The sequence below is a fragment of the Cyprinus carpio genome, chromosome A8 (assembly GCF_018340385.1).
Source record: "Cyprinus carpio isolate SPL01 chromosome A8, ASM1834038v1, whole genome shotgun sequence".
In the NCBI taxonomy this organism is placed as follows: domain Eukaryota; kingdom Metazoa; phylum Chordata; class Actinopteri; order Cypriniformes; family Cyprinidae; genus Cyprinus; species Cyprinus carpio.
In genome coordinates, this window is record NC_056579.1 from 26,076,654 (window position 1) to 26,093,744 (window position 17,091).

The 17,091-nt window shown below is 40.5% G+C and overlaps 2 protein-coding genes across 2 annotated transcripts in view; one reads left to right on the top strand and one right to left on the bottom strand.

Annotated features, from left to right (window-relative positions):
- Window positions 1-267: 267 nt before the first annotated feature.
- On the bottom strand, window positions 268-2,757 carry LOC122145976. The gene has a single exon (XM_042762961.1). The coding sequence runs from the start codon at window positions 2,524-2,526 to the stop codon at window positions 883-885; it is 1,644 nt and encodes a 547-aa protein (XP_042618895.1). The 5' UTR covers window positions 2,527-2,757; the 3' UTR covers window positions 268-882.
- Window positions 2,758-13,894: 11,137 nt separating this feature from the next.
- Window positions 13,895-17,091, top strand: part of LOC109101110 (verrucotoxin subunit beta-like) — a 30,325-nt gene continuing 27,128 nt past the window's right edge. Inside the window, exons 1-2 of the mRNA XM_042761459.1 lie at window positions 13,895-13,931; window positions 15,358-15,477. Coding sequence (XP_042617393.1) covers window positions 13,895-13,931; window positions 15,358-15,477 — 157 coding nt within the window. The remainder of the gene's footprint in view (window positions 13,932-15,357; window positions 15,478-17,091) is intronic.

Below are 17,091 nucleotides of genomic sequence, written 5' to 3' on the forward strand. Positions count from 1 at the left end.
ATGTACATTTTCATCCATGTGCAAATGATTGACACAGACAATTTGATATAATCTGATTAAATTGATTAATTTGTTATCGATTTTTTTCAATATTGATTAGTTGTTGCAGCCCTACATTATTGATAATCTATTTTCCTGATTGACACTGTAAAGCTGCTTTGATACAATCTGTATTGAATAAAGTGATATACAAATAAAGGTGACAACTTTATAGTGTTTGTTTCTTTTATCTATTTATTTATTTCTCGTTGTTCTCTACTGGTGTCTTAAAAAGCTGCTAACACTATTTTGTTGTTCTGTACCACTGGGTGCAAATAATGACAATAAAGATTCATTCATCCTTTTGATGCTTCAAACCAAATTGAACAACCTCCTTTATTTCCAACAGTGAGTCAGTTGTCACTAACCTGAAGATAAGGAGGTCTCTTCCACTGTAGTTTGCTCAAGGAAAAAAAAATTATATATATCATATATTTTTATATTCATTGTAGTTATTTTATTAAACAAGAATTTTGATGTAGAGAAAAACAGGCAATCTGATGGAAAGAAACAATACAAAAAAAAAACAATAGAAATAGAAAAAATAAAAAATAAAAAACAGCAACTGATGAAGATAAAATATAGAACAGTTCAATATCAACACACATCAACATCCACAGATGCAAAAATTTTTTGTTACAGCTACCTTCTAGTACGCCCCAAATTTACCGATATTCATTTATTTTAAAAGTTCATAAACTAACATATTGGATTGGGTTGCCTATTAAATAAACACTAAAACAGCTTGATTCTATGATTAAATTAAATTTCAAATTTTCAGATATACAAAAAGTCACCTTCATTGATTTCTCATTTTAAGCAGTCTTATTTATTTTCATTGATTCATCTCTTGTCTTCTCTGACTTTGTTCCCACCGAGGAATAGTTTTGCCAGACCAGCTTTAAGGTAACTCAGAGCATCTTTATTTGCTTCCTCAGCTTTAGCTTTTCTCATCATTTCTTCAAGCTCTCTGACCCAGTTTTCTTTCCCAGCCTCCTTCAGTCTGGGGATGAAGAAGTCGAGATGCTGAAGAGTGAAGGCAGAGTCTGGCTTTAATGCAATCTGAGACAGATGCTTGATGGTTTTGAAAGCATTGAACAGAAGAATTTGCTTTTGATCCTCAAGCTCCTGCAGATCTTTGTCAAGGTCATCCATTACAACAGAAAACATTTTGGTTTTAGCATCTCCATATCTCTTTTTTAATTCATCTGATTGCATCATAACATTCGATGTGCTGATGACATATTTCTTGTTTTCTTTTACATGTTTGCTGTGATGACACTTCCCAGTGCACACAGTGCAGTAGCCTTTCTTCATGACTTCACAATTGCTGGGATCAGGAACCCACCAGCAGTCAAACTCATGACAGTTTTCCTCACAGACGGTGCAGGTCGTCGCCTTTCTGTTCTTCCATGAAGCACTTTCAATGGCCACCTTTACTTTGATTGTCTTTTTGACTCTAATGCTAAAGTTTGTACTCCTGTCAATCTTTTCCTTGTTTTGTTTAATTGCCTCCTGAATCTGAATTTTTTCAGATTTCTTGGACTCTTTCTCTTCAACTCGCAGCTGTAAGTTGCAGATGAGTGCTTCTAATTGAATGCGCTCTATGAGAACATCTGAAGTCAACGCTAAACTTCTTCTGTTCTTTTCGTCCAGAGACTGGAATAATTGCTTTGTCTCTTCCATGCTGTTTTCCCAAGCATCTTTTTGAGAACGGAGGTAACGGCTCTCATTGTTTTGGGCTTCAGCTTGCCGATTGTTGAATAAGAAATAAACAGGTTGGTCCTTTTTGTCTCGTCTGCAAGGGATTTTAGCTTTATTGATGGCACCAAGGACATTTTTAGGTGCCATACCATCAGAGTGTGTTATTAAAAACACAATGTTGTTCACAATGTCATTTCCAAACAAAGACAGAATTGAACTGATGATATAATGCTGCCTGTCTGAGAGACGATTCTTAGATGCTTGAATCACAAAACACACGGCATCAACTTCACGAACTCCAGCACTGCTCTGAAACAGAGTGGCTAAATTTGCAGCAACTTCCAGATCTTTTTCCAGTCCTCTAGTGTCTCCGTAGCCTGGAGTATCAATGATGGTGAGAGATATGGAATTTTCTTCAGGACAGACCTCATACATGGTGATTTCAGAGGTTTGTGATTCTGATTGGTCTCTAGCTTCTTCTTCTGTGATTTCATACCATATTTCATCTTCAAACTTCACTCCTAGTAAGTAGTTGACCATGGTGTTGATGAGAGTCGTCTTGCCAGCTCCAGTCTCTCCCACTAGCAGAACAATTTTGTTTTGTTTACTGGTGTCTTTTTTCCCGTAAGTCCATTTTCTGACTTTCCCATTTTCATGAAGCACTCTTCTCTTTGTGTCTAGACGAAATCGTTTTGGAGGACCTTGATGAATTAGAGTCAGTTTGCTGGTTGAAAGTCTTGGCTGTCTGTAAAATATGGAGGCAATGTTTCTCAGAATATTCATGTAGCAAGAGTTTAAGACTATTAGTAGCAGTCAGTATACAGACAAATTTTGTTACATAGATTTTCAAAATGTAATATAGGAACACAATCCAAATTATTAGGGTCTTCTCTTGGCATGCATGATACAAACCGGATTCCAAAAATGTTGGGACACTGTACAAATTGTGAATAAAAACAGAATGCAATGATGTGGAAGTTTCAAATTTCAATATTTTATTCAGAATACAACATAGACGACATATCAAATGTTTAAACTGAGAAAATGTATTATTTTAAGGGAAAAATAAGTTGATTTTAAATTTCGTGGCATCAACACATCTCAAAAAAGTTGGGACAAGGCCATGTTTACCACTGTGTGGCATCCCCTCTTCATTTTATAACAGTCTGCAAACGTCTGGGGACTGAGGAGACAAGTTGCTCAAGTTTAGGAATAGGAATGTTGTCTCATTCTTGTCTAATACAGGCTTCTAGTTGCTCAACTGTCTTAGGTCTTCTTTGTCGCATCTTCCTCTTTATGATGCACCTAATATTTTCTATGGGTGAAAGTTCTGGACTGCAGGCTGGCCATTTCAGTACCCAGATCCTTCTTCTACGCAGCCATGTTGTTGTAATTGATGCAGTATGTGGTCTGGCATTGTCATGTTGGAAAATGCAAGGTCTACCCTGAAAGAGACGACGTCTGGATGGGAGCATATGTTGTTCTAGAACTTGGATATACCTTTCAGCATTGATGGTGCCTTTCCAGATGTGTAAGCTGCCCATGCCACACGCACTCATGCAACCCCATACCATCAGAGATGCAGGCTTCTGAACTGAACACTGATAACAACTTGGGTTGTCCTTGTCCTCTTTAGTCCGGATGACATGGCGTCCCAGTTTTCCAAAAAGAACGTCTCAGGTTACGAATGTAACCATGGTTCCCTGAGTAGGGAACGAGACACTGCGTCCTCTAGGGGTCGCTATGGGGAACACCTCGTCGTGACCCGTGTCTGAAGCATACAAATGAAAAACACCAACGAGTTGGCCGGCGACAGCCTCTGATGTCACTACCGGTGCGACTATAAAACAGGCACTGGGAAAACACGTCATTCACTTCTTCGTCTGAAGCTTGCGTCCGAAGCATGGCAGGGAGCTAGAGGACGCAGTGTCTCGTTCCCTACTCAGGGAACCATGGTTATATTCGTAACCTGAGACGTTCCTTTTCAAGGGAACTTCGAACTGCATCCTCTAGTGGTCGCTATGGGGAACAGTATACCCACGCCGCCATGCTGAGGGGAGTGCAGGCCAGAATCATGGCGAACACTAAGTATCAACTCTACCATTTCCATGGGAGTTGCCCCTGGGACGTTTAGACGGCTGTCTGTGACAATACCCCTTACGGCCAAAGGCCTAAGCTACATACCCAACTTAATTGTTAGGGCCTCGGCCCGGTGGTAGAGCTAAAGGCTTGGAATCAGGAAAGATTCCTTTAAAGGGATACGGCTAGGAACCTAGCATTTTATACTAAGTCTTGCCTGTCACATAGGGGCTACAGCTTGCTTCCGCAAAAGCTTGCTGAAGGAGCTGTCTCAACAGATCTCCAGTAGCAACACCCTGTTTAGATAGGTATCCGAGGATACATGGGTGGAGTGGCGCCCAAGATGAACGGGGCTTTTACCAACTCAAGAAAGGGCACGAAGCAAACCGCGCGAAGCCCTTACCATATAGGATTTTAGAAAGAACGCAGAGTACTAGCGTGCGAACTTACCACAGTGTGGATTTCAGAAAGTGTGCAAAGACTTCACGTGCACACTTACCATATCATGGATTTTCAAATACTGTTCTAGGGAAGGGCTCTCGTGGCACTCTGATAGAGCAGCTCATAGATGGAATGGTGCATCTCAAAAAAGTATGTTTGAGAGTCATCAACTCGATCTGTGGAAATAATGCTGGAGCGCTTTGGGAAAAACAGTGAACTCAGTCTCATATGAGAGGAGAACTCCTGAATCCAGAGTAGCACGCTCATAGACGACCCTTCTTGGAAAAGGGGAGCGCTGCTAAACTACCACGAGAATCGCCCGAATAGCCCCTCATGTTGAGGAAAGCGATGCTTGAAGTGTATAAACAAATACACACTGGCTGAATGGAGCCCAAGGAACCAAGGTCTAATCATCTCAAGAAAGGGAACGAGGCGGAGCGCGTAACCCTTACCATACAGGATTTCAGAAAGTGCGCAGAGTCTTGCGTGCACACTTACCAATATGTGGATTTTTTGAAAGTGCGCAAAGTGTTCACGTGCACACTGACCACCATGTGGTTTTCAGAAAGTACACAGAGCTTAGCGTGTGTACCTAAAGGTTCCTAAGCATCGCAGAGGCGCTGAACCGCACGGGAGAGGCAAGCTCAAATTTTATAAACCTCTAGCGAGGGGAGCATCACCTGAGGCAGCATATACAAGAAGAGACTTCTGTAACTGCCACCTTCACTTCCCGCTGGATGCGACAGCACCTAAGCGGCCAGGAGACCCCTCAGGGTGACCTGGCCGGACATCCATGAAATTCCCTGCAGTGCTGTGCCAGGCCTGATGATTAGGAGGCTCCCGCAGAAACCTGTGATCTCAGCTGCCTAATACCGGAACATGAAGCCGGATGGCTGGTGCTGACGAGTGTTTAGTAAACACTGTAACTGAGCACTGCAAAGGAAACTCACAGAGTTTATTAGTAGACATAACCACCAGCAATTTACACATAAGTATATACAGAAAGGGTTATTTTTATACTCCCACCCTCCTGCGCTGGAGCCCCGCTCAAGGGGAGCCTCCTTTTAGTCCGGACCATCAGTAAGGTGGTTGCTATGAACATAGAACCGGCCAAAAACATTATAGGTCCAGCATATGAGACTGTTATGCGTTAGAGGTTTCCACCTAACCTCGATCAGGTGGAGAGCTGGTGGTTACAGGGGAATTAGTAAGGTGAGGATAAAAGCAGAAGTTAAAAATCCCTAAAGGGAACGAGTAGATACCTCAGTATCACTCTGACTCAGACGAGAACGCTGCCTCGTCTGGATCACATCCCTTAGGTTCTGCTTACCCCCTTGTGACCCACAATTCCTCTTAACCCTGCCCGCAGGTGGGGGAGGAGCGTGAGTCGCGACACTAGCCTTCTGTGCCCGTTTTTGATCCTCAGATCGAGACAGGCCAGGACCCCTATGTTGTTCGGGCTCAGGCCTGGACCTTCGTGGAACGAAGGATCTGAAAGCAGCGGAGTGCGCCTTCGTCTCCCCGAACTTCTCGATCACCGTCTCAACGGAAATACCGAAAAGTTCAGAAGGCGAAACCTGAGCATCGAGAAGAAAGCCTTTTCTTTCTTCCCGATGTCTGCCAGGTTCATCCACAGATGTCTCTCCGCCACCACCATGGCCGCCATAGTCCTGCACTTGGCAGAGGCGGCCTGCTTGGTAGCCCGGAGAGAGGCCTGTGGTGCGGCGCAGCTCGGCTACCTGATCAGGAAAAAGGCTTTCCCCTTTATCCAGGTCTCTTAGCAGATCAGTCTGATATGCTTGAAGCATTTATTTTGTAATAAAGCCACAGCCTGACCTGCTGCTGCGTATGCCCTGCCATTTAAGCAAGATGCATTGCTTGAAGGGGCTTAGATGGCAAGGAGGGAGATTAAGAGAGGATGTCTCCCCCGCAGAATGAATGCTCTTTCTGCAGGGGGCATCCTCTCATAGCCGTTTTCGCGCATCGCCTCGATGTCGGCAAAACTCTTATGCTGAAACCGATGGATGCGAGAAGAAAACGGCCTCTTTCATTTCATTTCGATCTCTGTATGGAGATCAGGCAGAAATGGAAGGCTCACCTGAGCTGGAGGGCTATGGTCGGAAAGATAACACTCATCGAGGCGCGATCCATAAACTCCAACAGCTCTACATACGCAGAGCAGGAGAATTGAGAAGGCTCAGCCTCAGCTTCTTCACCATCCTCAAATATCTCCTGCTTTTCCTGGGTAAAAACCCAGCAGAGCACTAACCTCAGTATCAGAAAGTGTTAAAGATATAACATCATCCTCCCGAGGCTCTCTCTCGTCCGACGCCATTATGAGCGCGAAAGGGAAAGTCCCTCTTTAAACCATTCAGACAGATCCACCTGAAATTCTCACGAGCTCATTCTCTTATTTGTCTTAGCAGCGGCGGGTCCTGTACCGCGGGAAGCAGATGTCTGCCTTTTTTTTTTTTTTTTTTTTTTCGGAAAGAGAGACGAACGAGAGCGGAGCTTTTTCCTTGAAAAAAAACGCTCGCAATGCACGCAGATTGCCTCCTCAAAGACATCGCGTGCGTGCTCTTTACCCAAACAAATCACGTAAAGATCGTGTGTGTCATCGGGTGTCAAATAATGCCGCCACGGATGCATACATTGTCTAAACGCTCGCTAGTAGTCGCCATGATAGACAGAGAAAGAGCGCTCTTACCGGTTCTTTCAGATGCACGCTTCAAACAAAACAGTGAGTGAAGACGAAGAAGAGAATGACGTGTTTTCCCAGTGCCTGTTTTATAGTCGCACCGGTAGTGACGTCAGAGGCTGTCGCCGGCCAACTCGTTGGTGTTTTTTCATTTGTATGCTTCAGACACGGGTCACGACGAGGTGTTCCCCATAGCGACCCCTAGAGGACGCAGTTCGAAGTTCCCTTGAAAGGGAACTTCAAATTTTGATTCGTCTGACCATAGAACAGTTTTCCTCTTTGCCACAGTACATTTTAACCCTCTGGAGTCGATTAACGCGTATATGCGTTTTGGGGTATTTTCTCCTGATAACCCCGAAAAGAATTTAAATTACACTTTCAGTTTTGATCGTACAGATAAGAGCAATACATCAATCGAATCTGTAAAGGGTCTACTTTTTTTGTATACAGACATAATAACAACAAAACTTTGTGCACTTATAAAATAAAGATAACAAAAAACAGGAGTGCTGTCTGCAGCCTTTGTCTGCGCTGATCTTCATTTACAAATGCGTCATTAAAATGAACTGTAACTCAGCGAATACTCAACGAAGAGACATGAGAGAGATATCTATAGAAAGCCTGACATGTCTGCTTTTAAACTAAACAAGTGCTGCTGAAAACAAATATTCTGTGATAAAGTAATCCATCTGAAAACAACGTGATGTCCGTTTTTCACTTCTCCCTTCATTATCTTCTAATGCGACCACGCCCCCGCGCCGAGCGCGCTTTTGAGATTCAAATGTTTCACTGAAGCGCGCGGCTTTTGAATACGCCCACACAACAGAAGACAACGCAGCGAGACTGTTCTTCAAGTTTTTTTTTATTTTACTGTTTTCTTCGCGATGAGAGGAATAAGAGATAATTCACCCCAAAAAGATGTGATGTGGTTGAGGATTTGAGATTTGGATTTCCTCAGAAAAAAGAATGAAGCACTTTATTCAGCACAGATCATAAACATGAGTAAGTCTCTTTTTATTTATTTATATACTTGTACTACTACTTGTACACATAACGTGTAAACATTTTACTAGTTAGACTTTGTCCAAAGACTTTTTCCAAACTACAATTCCTGACTAAATGTATAATCAAGTGAAATATTATGAAGTTTCAATAACAATATACACTACTATACCATTCAGAAGCTTGATGTTAATAATATAAATGTAACAATAAATGTAACTGTAACAAATGTAACAATCATTGCTGTTCTTTCAATTTATCCCCCCTAAAAAAACTGAAAAAAATATTCTCAGCTCTTTTCAACATTAATAATAATAATAATAATAATGATAATGATAATAATAACAATAAAGTTTTTTTTTTTTTTTTTTTGTAGAAAATAAGATTGTTAAAAGGATTTCTGAAGGATAGTGTGACTGGAGTAATGATGCAAAAAATTCAGTTTGAAAGTCAGCTTTGATTGTTCCTAATAAACTGTTTAACTGCACTCACAAGTGAATATTAAATTATGTTGTGGGATAATTAAATATATTCTAAATAAACTACAAACATAAAATTATATACATTTATTTTGTCCTCACATTCTTTCTTGTAACTCATCCCTCTCAGTGACACAGCTGACTGAATGGCACATTATGCAGCTCATTATGCAGGCCTTTGTCTTCTCAGGTGTGAATTCATGATAGTTGATGCCTACTCGCATATGACTTTTACCAACAAAAAGTGTCTTAGAAAATTTAAATCAATATATTGTTTTCTGTAAGTGAGTAAACAAGATGATTTTCACATCATTTAGAAAAAAAAAAATTCTAGGCTACAAGCTCCAGTTCTCAAAAGTCATGGGAACCAATTTTCTGTATGTGTTTTATTGCCTTTTTCAAGTGATTTAACATTTTTAGTTTTTCACTAACCACGCATAACATTTTTTTTCTCAAAAACACAATCATGTACATACATGCTGCTCACATATTATTATAGCCCAGTTTGTGCTGATTACAGTGAGATTAGACTTTAGCCATTTAGTTATTTATAAGAAACTGAAAAAAGCAAAAAAAGGGCATGACAAAACTTCTCCAGGCCCCAAAAATACCCTTAGACTCTAGAGGGTTAAATGAGCCTTGGCCCAGAGAAAACGCCTGCGCTATTGGATTATGTTTAGATATGGCTTCTTTTTTGACCTATAGAGTTTTAACCGGCAACGGCGAATGGCACGGTGGATTGTATTCACCGACAATGTTTTCTGGAAGTATTCCTGAGCCCATGTTGTGATTTCCATTATAGTAGCATTCCTGTATGTGATGCAGTCTAAGGGCCCAAAGATCACGGGCATCCAGTATGGTTTTCCGGCCTTGACCCTTATTCACAGAGATTGTTCCAGATTCTCTGAATCTTTCGATGATATTATACACTGTAGATGATGATAACTTCAAACTCTTTGCAATTTTTCTCTGAGAGACTCCTTTCTGATATTGCTCCACTATTTTTGCCGCAGCATTGGGGGAATTGGTGATCCTCTGCCCATCTTGACTTCTGAGAGACACTGCCACTCTGATAGGCTCTTTTTATACCCAATCATGTTGCCAATTGACCTACTAAGTTGCAAATTGATCCTCCAGCTGTTCCTTATATAAACATTTAACTTTTCCGGCCTCTTATTGCTACCTGTCCCAACTTTTTTGGAAAGTGTAGCTCTCATGAAATCCAAAATGAGCCAATATTTGGCATGATATTTCAAAATGTCTCACTTTCAACATTTGATATGTTATCTATATTCTATTGTGAATAAAATATAAGTTTATGAGATTTGTAAATTATTCCATTCCTTTTTTACTCACAATTTGTACAGTGTCCCAACTTTTTTGGAATCGGGTTTGTACTTTTAAAAATGGTTTGGATGCCACAGTTTTTTTTTCTAGCAGTTAAGGCCCCTAGTTTCGATGTGAATGAATAGTGTATGCAAAAACTTTGTGTGTCTTAAATTTTGTCTCCAGCATATAGCTGGTTCAAAGCTCAGATGTACTTAATTTTCCATATTCAGCTCCATCTCGCACACAGATAAGCATATAAACTAATCAGAATACTCTTATGACCATGATCTTCGACAGAGAACACAAATCTGCAAGGACACAAAAATTGGTCTGATAAATATGATACAAATATATATATGATAAATAATATTTCTTCTAGTTTATCTTCAGTGTACAGTATGCATAACATTTCCTGACAATAATTAAGAAATTACTGTTAATTTTTTTTTATCAAAATAATGAATAAATCCTTAGACTTTTCTAAACATTTATAGCTATTGGCCTCCTGTATGTTAACAGTTCTCGCTGCAGTTTTCTGTAAAATATGTTGATGATAATTATTATGAATAATAATTTTGTTTAATATTTTTATTTATTAATAACAACAATCAGAATTTATTAGTAATCATATTGATAAATAAAAACATAATTTTGGGCCAAATTGTGCAGCCCTATAAACAGGCACAACAAGCTTAGTGTTCTTCATGATTTCTGTTAAATAATGAAAAAGTTTATCTGAAAACCTTTCTTGTTATGGTTCAAATTTTGTGTTCATATTTTTCCATTTAGGTTTTTGAATTCATTGGATATTGCCTCTCAGAATCTTGTCTCTCATAACATCATGAAGTCTCGTTACACATTGATGCTATTTTTAATTCATTTGAAATTAAAGAATGATAGAGAGTGTGGATTCTAACTTAAACACTTCTGAGAAATCGTCTCAGTTACGAATGGTAATCTTCATTCCCTGATGGAGGGATGGGAGACTTATGTTGTATGATAACATATGGGGGATCATTCTTGGGAGCCCATTCACCTATGAGAATATCAGAAAAGGCCAATGAAATGCAAATTAAATTGGCATGTGAATTTTGCATGCAAAGCCACGCCCATGCTTAAGGGTATTTAAGGGCTGGTGCATGCAGATCGCACTTCACCATTTTTATGGGAAGCAAAGGTAACGTCTTGGAGCATCAAAGATCAGCACAGAGTTGTGGCCAGAGGGGCATACGTCTCCGTTCCCTCCATCAGGGAATGAGGGTTACCATTCGTAAACGAGAAGTTCCCTTTCTGTCATCAACGTAGGATCAAGCCTGAGAGTGCAAACAACCAGTGCATCGTCGCTGACTTGTTACCTTCCAATGTCCAGGGTAAATGACCTCAGGTCTCCCGCTTCTTACAAGGAGTGCTACTCACCTAGAAAGAGGTCACTGCATTTGTGGGCCTTTTCTGATTATTTAGTAAAGAATTATCATATACCTTTTCATAATTGTCAGATGCTATACAACTGGTTGTTAACATTGGGAAACATTCTCTTTCCCATGGGGAAAAGAATGCTATGGAGACAACACTCTGTCCGAGGGGAGGTAACGTGTGGAAATACACCTAGGGGCTCGCCAGCGGGGAGTACTGACCTAGGGAGATCTCTGTGGTGGGCTCCACCAAAGAGGGGAGGCTACCTATCCCACAGTGATTGTTGACAGAGCCAGCTCTGTCGAGGGGAAGACACTGGGTTCACCAACAGGGGAACTGAACAGTGGGAAATACATTGTAAGGGGTTCTAGGCACTCATCACTAACTGAGAGAGCCTGTAGGTCCCCCACCCCCACAGAGATGTGAGTGTAATCAGGAGTTCCATCTTCATTGAGAGGGCACCCAAGAGGACTACAGAAAGATCCCAGGAGGCGATGAGGTGCAGTCTTGATGGATTTACTCTCCGAGCACCTCTAAGGAACCTAACTATAAGGTTGTGCCTTCCGAGAGATATACCATCCACCAAATCGTGGTAAGCTGCAATGGCAACCACGTAAACTTTAAGTGTGGAGGCAGACAAGTACTTTTCTAAGCCTTGTTGTAAAAACGAAAGCATTGCCCCAAGGCTACTTCTCTGTGGGTCTTCACCATGGGAGGCACATCACCTAGTGAATACATGTCACTTCAGGGTGTAAAGCTGCCTTGTAGAAGGAGCTCTTGTCTGAATTACATTTAGACGAGACATTTAGGCATAAAGAAACACAAAACTTTTTTAAATAGGCTAATTTTCCAACTCCCCTACCGTTTTCGAATCCATTCAGCCAATCTCTGGGTCTGGAGGTAGCACTTTTGGCTTAGCTTAGCATAGATCATTGAATCTGATTAGACCATTAGCATATCGCTCAAAAAAAACCAAAGAGTTTCTAGACTTTTCCTATTTAAAACTTGACTATTCTGTAGTTACAGTGTGTACTAAGACCGACAGAAATTGAAAAGTTGCGATTTTCTAGGCTGATATGGCTAGGAATTATATTGTTATTCCGGCATAATAATCAAGGAACTTTGCTGCTGTACCATGGGTGCAGCAGGCGCAGTGATATTACGCAGCACCTGAAAATAGTCCCTGGCAACTCTGCAACTACACATCCTAGCTAGGGACTATCTTCAGGCGCTGCGTAATATCATTGCGTCTGATGCACCCATGGTATGGCAGCAAAGCTCTTTGATTATTACTACCTGCTATGACTGTTTTTACTCTTGTGGGGCTCATTTTCATTATCTTGCCTAGGGCCCCACAGCCCTATGAGCTGGCACTGGCTACAGTGTCTAAGATTGCAGAGAAACTAATAGCAAAACAAATTATTAACCATCTAAATACCACACCCTTTGCTCTCCACCCTATGCAGTTTGGCTTTAGAGCCAATTACTCCACCGAGACTGCGACTTGTTTCTTTACTGAAAACATCAGAGCTCTGTTGGACCGAGGTGGGGTTGTTGGTGCAGTGTTCCTGGATCTCAGGAAGGCTTTTGATACTGTTAATTATACAATTTTGCTGGCAAAATTATGCAGTTTTAACTTTTCCTAGGATGTGCTTAAATGGACTGAGTCTTATCTCACTGACCGTCTCCAACATGTCAGAGTCCAGTCTTTTAAATCAGCCGTCCTTAGTCTGTCCACCGGTCTTCCTCAAGGATCTATTTTAGGGCCTCTATTGTTCTCACTTTATATTAATGACCTTCCATCCGTCTGTCCTGATGTTTCTGTACAGATGTATGCTGATAACACTGTAGTATATGTTCATGGTAAGAATATTTCTCAGGTGGCCGAGAAGCTCACTAAATCCATGGATAATATTACAGCTTGGTTAAAACAATCCTGCCTGCAGCTGAATACATCAAAAAGAGTAGAAATGTTTTTCACAAAGTCCAATAAAAACTTCAGTGTTGAGCCAAATATTTTCGTTTCTGGGGAAAGGCTGCAGATCGTGTCAGAATACAAATATCTGGGGGTTTTGATTGATTCAAAGTTGTCATTTACATCACATGTAAAAAAGGTCTGTAATCGCATCAAATTTAACCTCATGAATTCTAGACACATTCGCCATCAAATGTCCACACAGGCAGCAAAAATGTACATGCACTCTATGATCTTATCACATATCACGTACTGTCTACCCATCTGGTCACAAGCTGTTGTTACATCTCTGAATTCCTCTGCAGTCACTGTACAAACAAACTGTTAAAATTCTGGATAAGAAACCAATTATTTCTCATCATTGTCCAATATTACAAAAACACTGATTACTCAGTTGGGAAAACATGGTCAAATACTCAAATCTATGTCTTCTATACAAAATTATTAATGGTTTATCATCCCCTCCACTCCACCAGTTTGTTAACATCCGTACAGCTGATCACAGCAGAACCAGAGGTGCAGCGTGGGGAGATTGTGCCATTCCCTTTAGAAAAAGTGTATTTGGTCATACTTCTTTTTCTGTTCGAGCTGCTACTGAATGGAACCGCATTCCCTTAATCATTAGAAATCAAAACACATATTGTATATTTAAGAACCCTTGTTGCTGATTATATTTCTCAGCAACAAGGGTTTAACCTGCTACTTTAAAACTGTTTGACTATTAGTTGTAACGCCATGCCAGCAGAGGGAGCCCTCGCCCGAGTTCTGACTGGTGCCACTCCCTCTGCTGCTTCTGTGATTACTTCCTGTTTTGCAGCCATTTAAGCATGGCCAGGCCAAACAGGCCTTTGCGAAGTATTGCCAATTCCACTGCCTTACCAAGCATTTCCATTGTCTTTTTTTGATTACTACGTGTATGATTTATTGCCTGTTTTTCTGGATTTTGCCTTTTGGATTTCCCTCGTGCTTGTTTGCTGGTTGGACTAATTACTGTGGTTTTGACTTCTTTGCCTGTGACCATGACTCTGATTTCTGCCCCACATTTTGGATTCTTGAACTGTTTGCTCATTAAACTTATGCAAATGGATTCTAACACAGCCTCAGCCTCACCCTCATTACAGAATACTTTGCCACCATTGAATCCAGCAGAAGTTTCCCAGCTTCAAGCGAAGTGCTCAAGGGTTACCAAGAACAGTTTCCGACAAAGCTTGAACATCAATCTACAGACTGAACTGGCTTGCAGGGTGAGAACTGTTCATTAACTCAGGGGCAGTTCTAGAGGTGGGGCCACAGGGGCCCTGGCCCCTGCTGAAATCTGATTGTCCCCCGTTCCATCAATCGTCGCCAAGAAGAGCAACCTGAGAATTCTTCACGACGATCACAGATGCAATTCCACCCCCAAACAATTAGCGGCACTTTAGGTTTGTTAACTAAATTGTGGAAGGAGGACTGGAAGCACTGTTGAAGTAAACCAATAAACTTCTCAACACTGCTAACAAGTTTAGTGGCTTACATGTTTTTGCTAAGATAGCGCTAGCAAAGATTTTGCATGCACTAACCGCCTTGAACGTAATTAGACATTTGTGATAATGTTAACTATTGTGTTTGGCAGATATAGTGAGCATGAAAAAAAAGGGACAGACACAGGGAGCCATTCAGAGGGTTTTTACAAAATTAACCGATGATACCACTGAAAGTGAGGGTTTAAGCAAGGAGAGGTCAGAGGACAGAATCAACTAGCAGGCAGCAGAGGACGATCGACAACCGCAGGCTAAGGACCAGGGTAGCCCTTCACCAGGTCAGTCAGAGAAAACATGACACACAATGCAATGCAATGTATTAAATGGAATTCATTGAAATTGTAACGAGAAGAAATGTACTGCTTGCTGAGGGTTTGAAAATCATGACGCCAAAATGGATGTTTTCTGTTAGCAGCTAGTACCAGAAAAGTTAGCAATAACTGCTCATATTAACCTAATTTTCAGAAGAATGCATGCCTCGCTGATGTCTGGCTGATGTCAAGTAACGTATACAGTTCAACTTTAGCTGTCATTGTTACCCTTTCTTGGTTAACATGATCAATGTTGTATGATTGCATTTTATTATTTTATTTCTTAAACAGAACTAAATTTATAATTGTCAGATGGCATGTTGAATAGAAGCATGGATTATTTTTGTGACACACATTTCTGTTTTAGCTCTATGTGAAGGCACAGGCTCAGATGATGACAGCCAGAATGACAGCGAACCTGATGACTTCAACCCACAATCTCCAGAACCACCCAGACCAGAGTCCCCAGATAGTGCTGCTTCCAACGGTAAGCTACTATCTTCTTACTGTGTGCATATTTTAAATAAGATGAGAGAAGCATTTCAGGCAATGTATGTGGTACTGACTCTGTGGTTATGTTTAATTGTTTTTCATTTGCTTCTTGTAGACATTTTTAGAGGTATAAATATATCCACACTGTAAATTGTTTTGTATTTGATTAATTAATCGCTGTGCTGTACTTTAGTGTGTGTGTGTGTGATGCATTGTGTCCTTTATGCACAGTATAAATAAATGAAAAGAACTTTACTGGTTCATAATTTTTTATTAGAGCGTTTGAAAAAGGAATGAGTGCTGAAATGTATTTGCACCGTACTGAATAAATTATTTTGTGTGCTTGAATGTACCCTGTACTTGGCCCCTGAATGTAACATGTGGCCCCTTAATGGCCCCTGTTACAGAAAAATCCTAGAACCGCCACTGCATTTACTGAATATATAACTCTTGCTATTAAGATCGATAACCTCATGAGGAATGCTCCCAAGAGAAAAAATGTCCAACCATCACAGGCCAGTGCTCCTACCACACACCAGCTCTGCCTTGTTCCTCTACCCATGCAGTGTTAATTTTGGCAGGCATTTTTGATTGAGTCTTAGTCTTAGTCTTAGTCACATTTTAGTCATTTGAGTCTTTCATAGTTTTAGTCTAGTTTTATTCGGTGAAAAGTCACTGCATTTTAGTCAACTTTTAGTCATTACTTTTAGTCAATAGTTTTAGCCAAACTGTAGTTACCAAAATTTATTAAAATCTATTTTATATGTAGTCTTTAAGCTAAAATGATAATCATTAATTCTTCTCTCTTTAGACCAAATCAGTTAAGCTTATGAGAAATTTGAATCAAGGACTGAATTTGGAAAATCTTGAATAAATTATGACAATTTAAATTTTTGGGTGAACTTTCCCTTTAAGTGAAAAAGGAGCAACATATATATATATATATATATATTTAAGTGAAAAAGGAGATATATATTAAGTGAAAAAGGAGCAACTAAGAAGCACAATAAGACAAATACAAAAGAGATACAAATTAAACAAATTTTTCAGATACAGTAGGTTTTACTTAACAAAAGATGTTAAATGTATACATGTTGGTTAACATTAATGACAGATAGGTATTTATTTTTGGGATGCTGTCCTTTTAAGACGGAAGGCATGCATGAAATACTGACACACGTTCAGTTTTCACCCACCTGTTCACTTTCACTTAATCCATAACCTACTGTGTTTACGTGAGATACTCTACACCAGGGATAGGCAACTCTGGTCCTGGAGGGCCACTGTCCTGCAGAGTTTAGCTCCAACCCTAATTAAACACACCTGGACAAGGCAATCAGTGTTTTAGGGATTACTAGATAGATACAGGCAGGTGAGTTTTTTTGAGGGCTGAAGCTAAACTCTGCAGGATAGTGGCCCTCCAGGACTGGAGTTGCCTATCCCTGCTCTACACGATAAACATTTGGACTGTTGTGTGTGTATTTGAGCGCTGAGAACTGATCGCGTGCTGTATATGAGAACTGAGGAAGTGGAGCGTGTGTGCACGCGTGAGAGAGAACACTTCTATCTGCACGATTCTGCCTTCACTAACTTTAAGTTAATCGACAAC

What these genes read in the sequence shown, in the direction of transcription:
- LOC122145976 (XM_042762961.1), bottom strand. Translation starts at nt 2,526, where the DNA reads ATGAATATTCTGAGAAACATTGCCTCCATATTTTACAGACAGCCAAGA.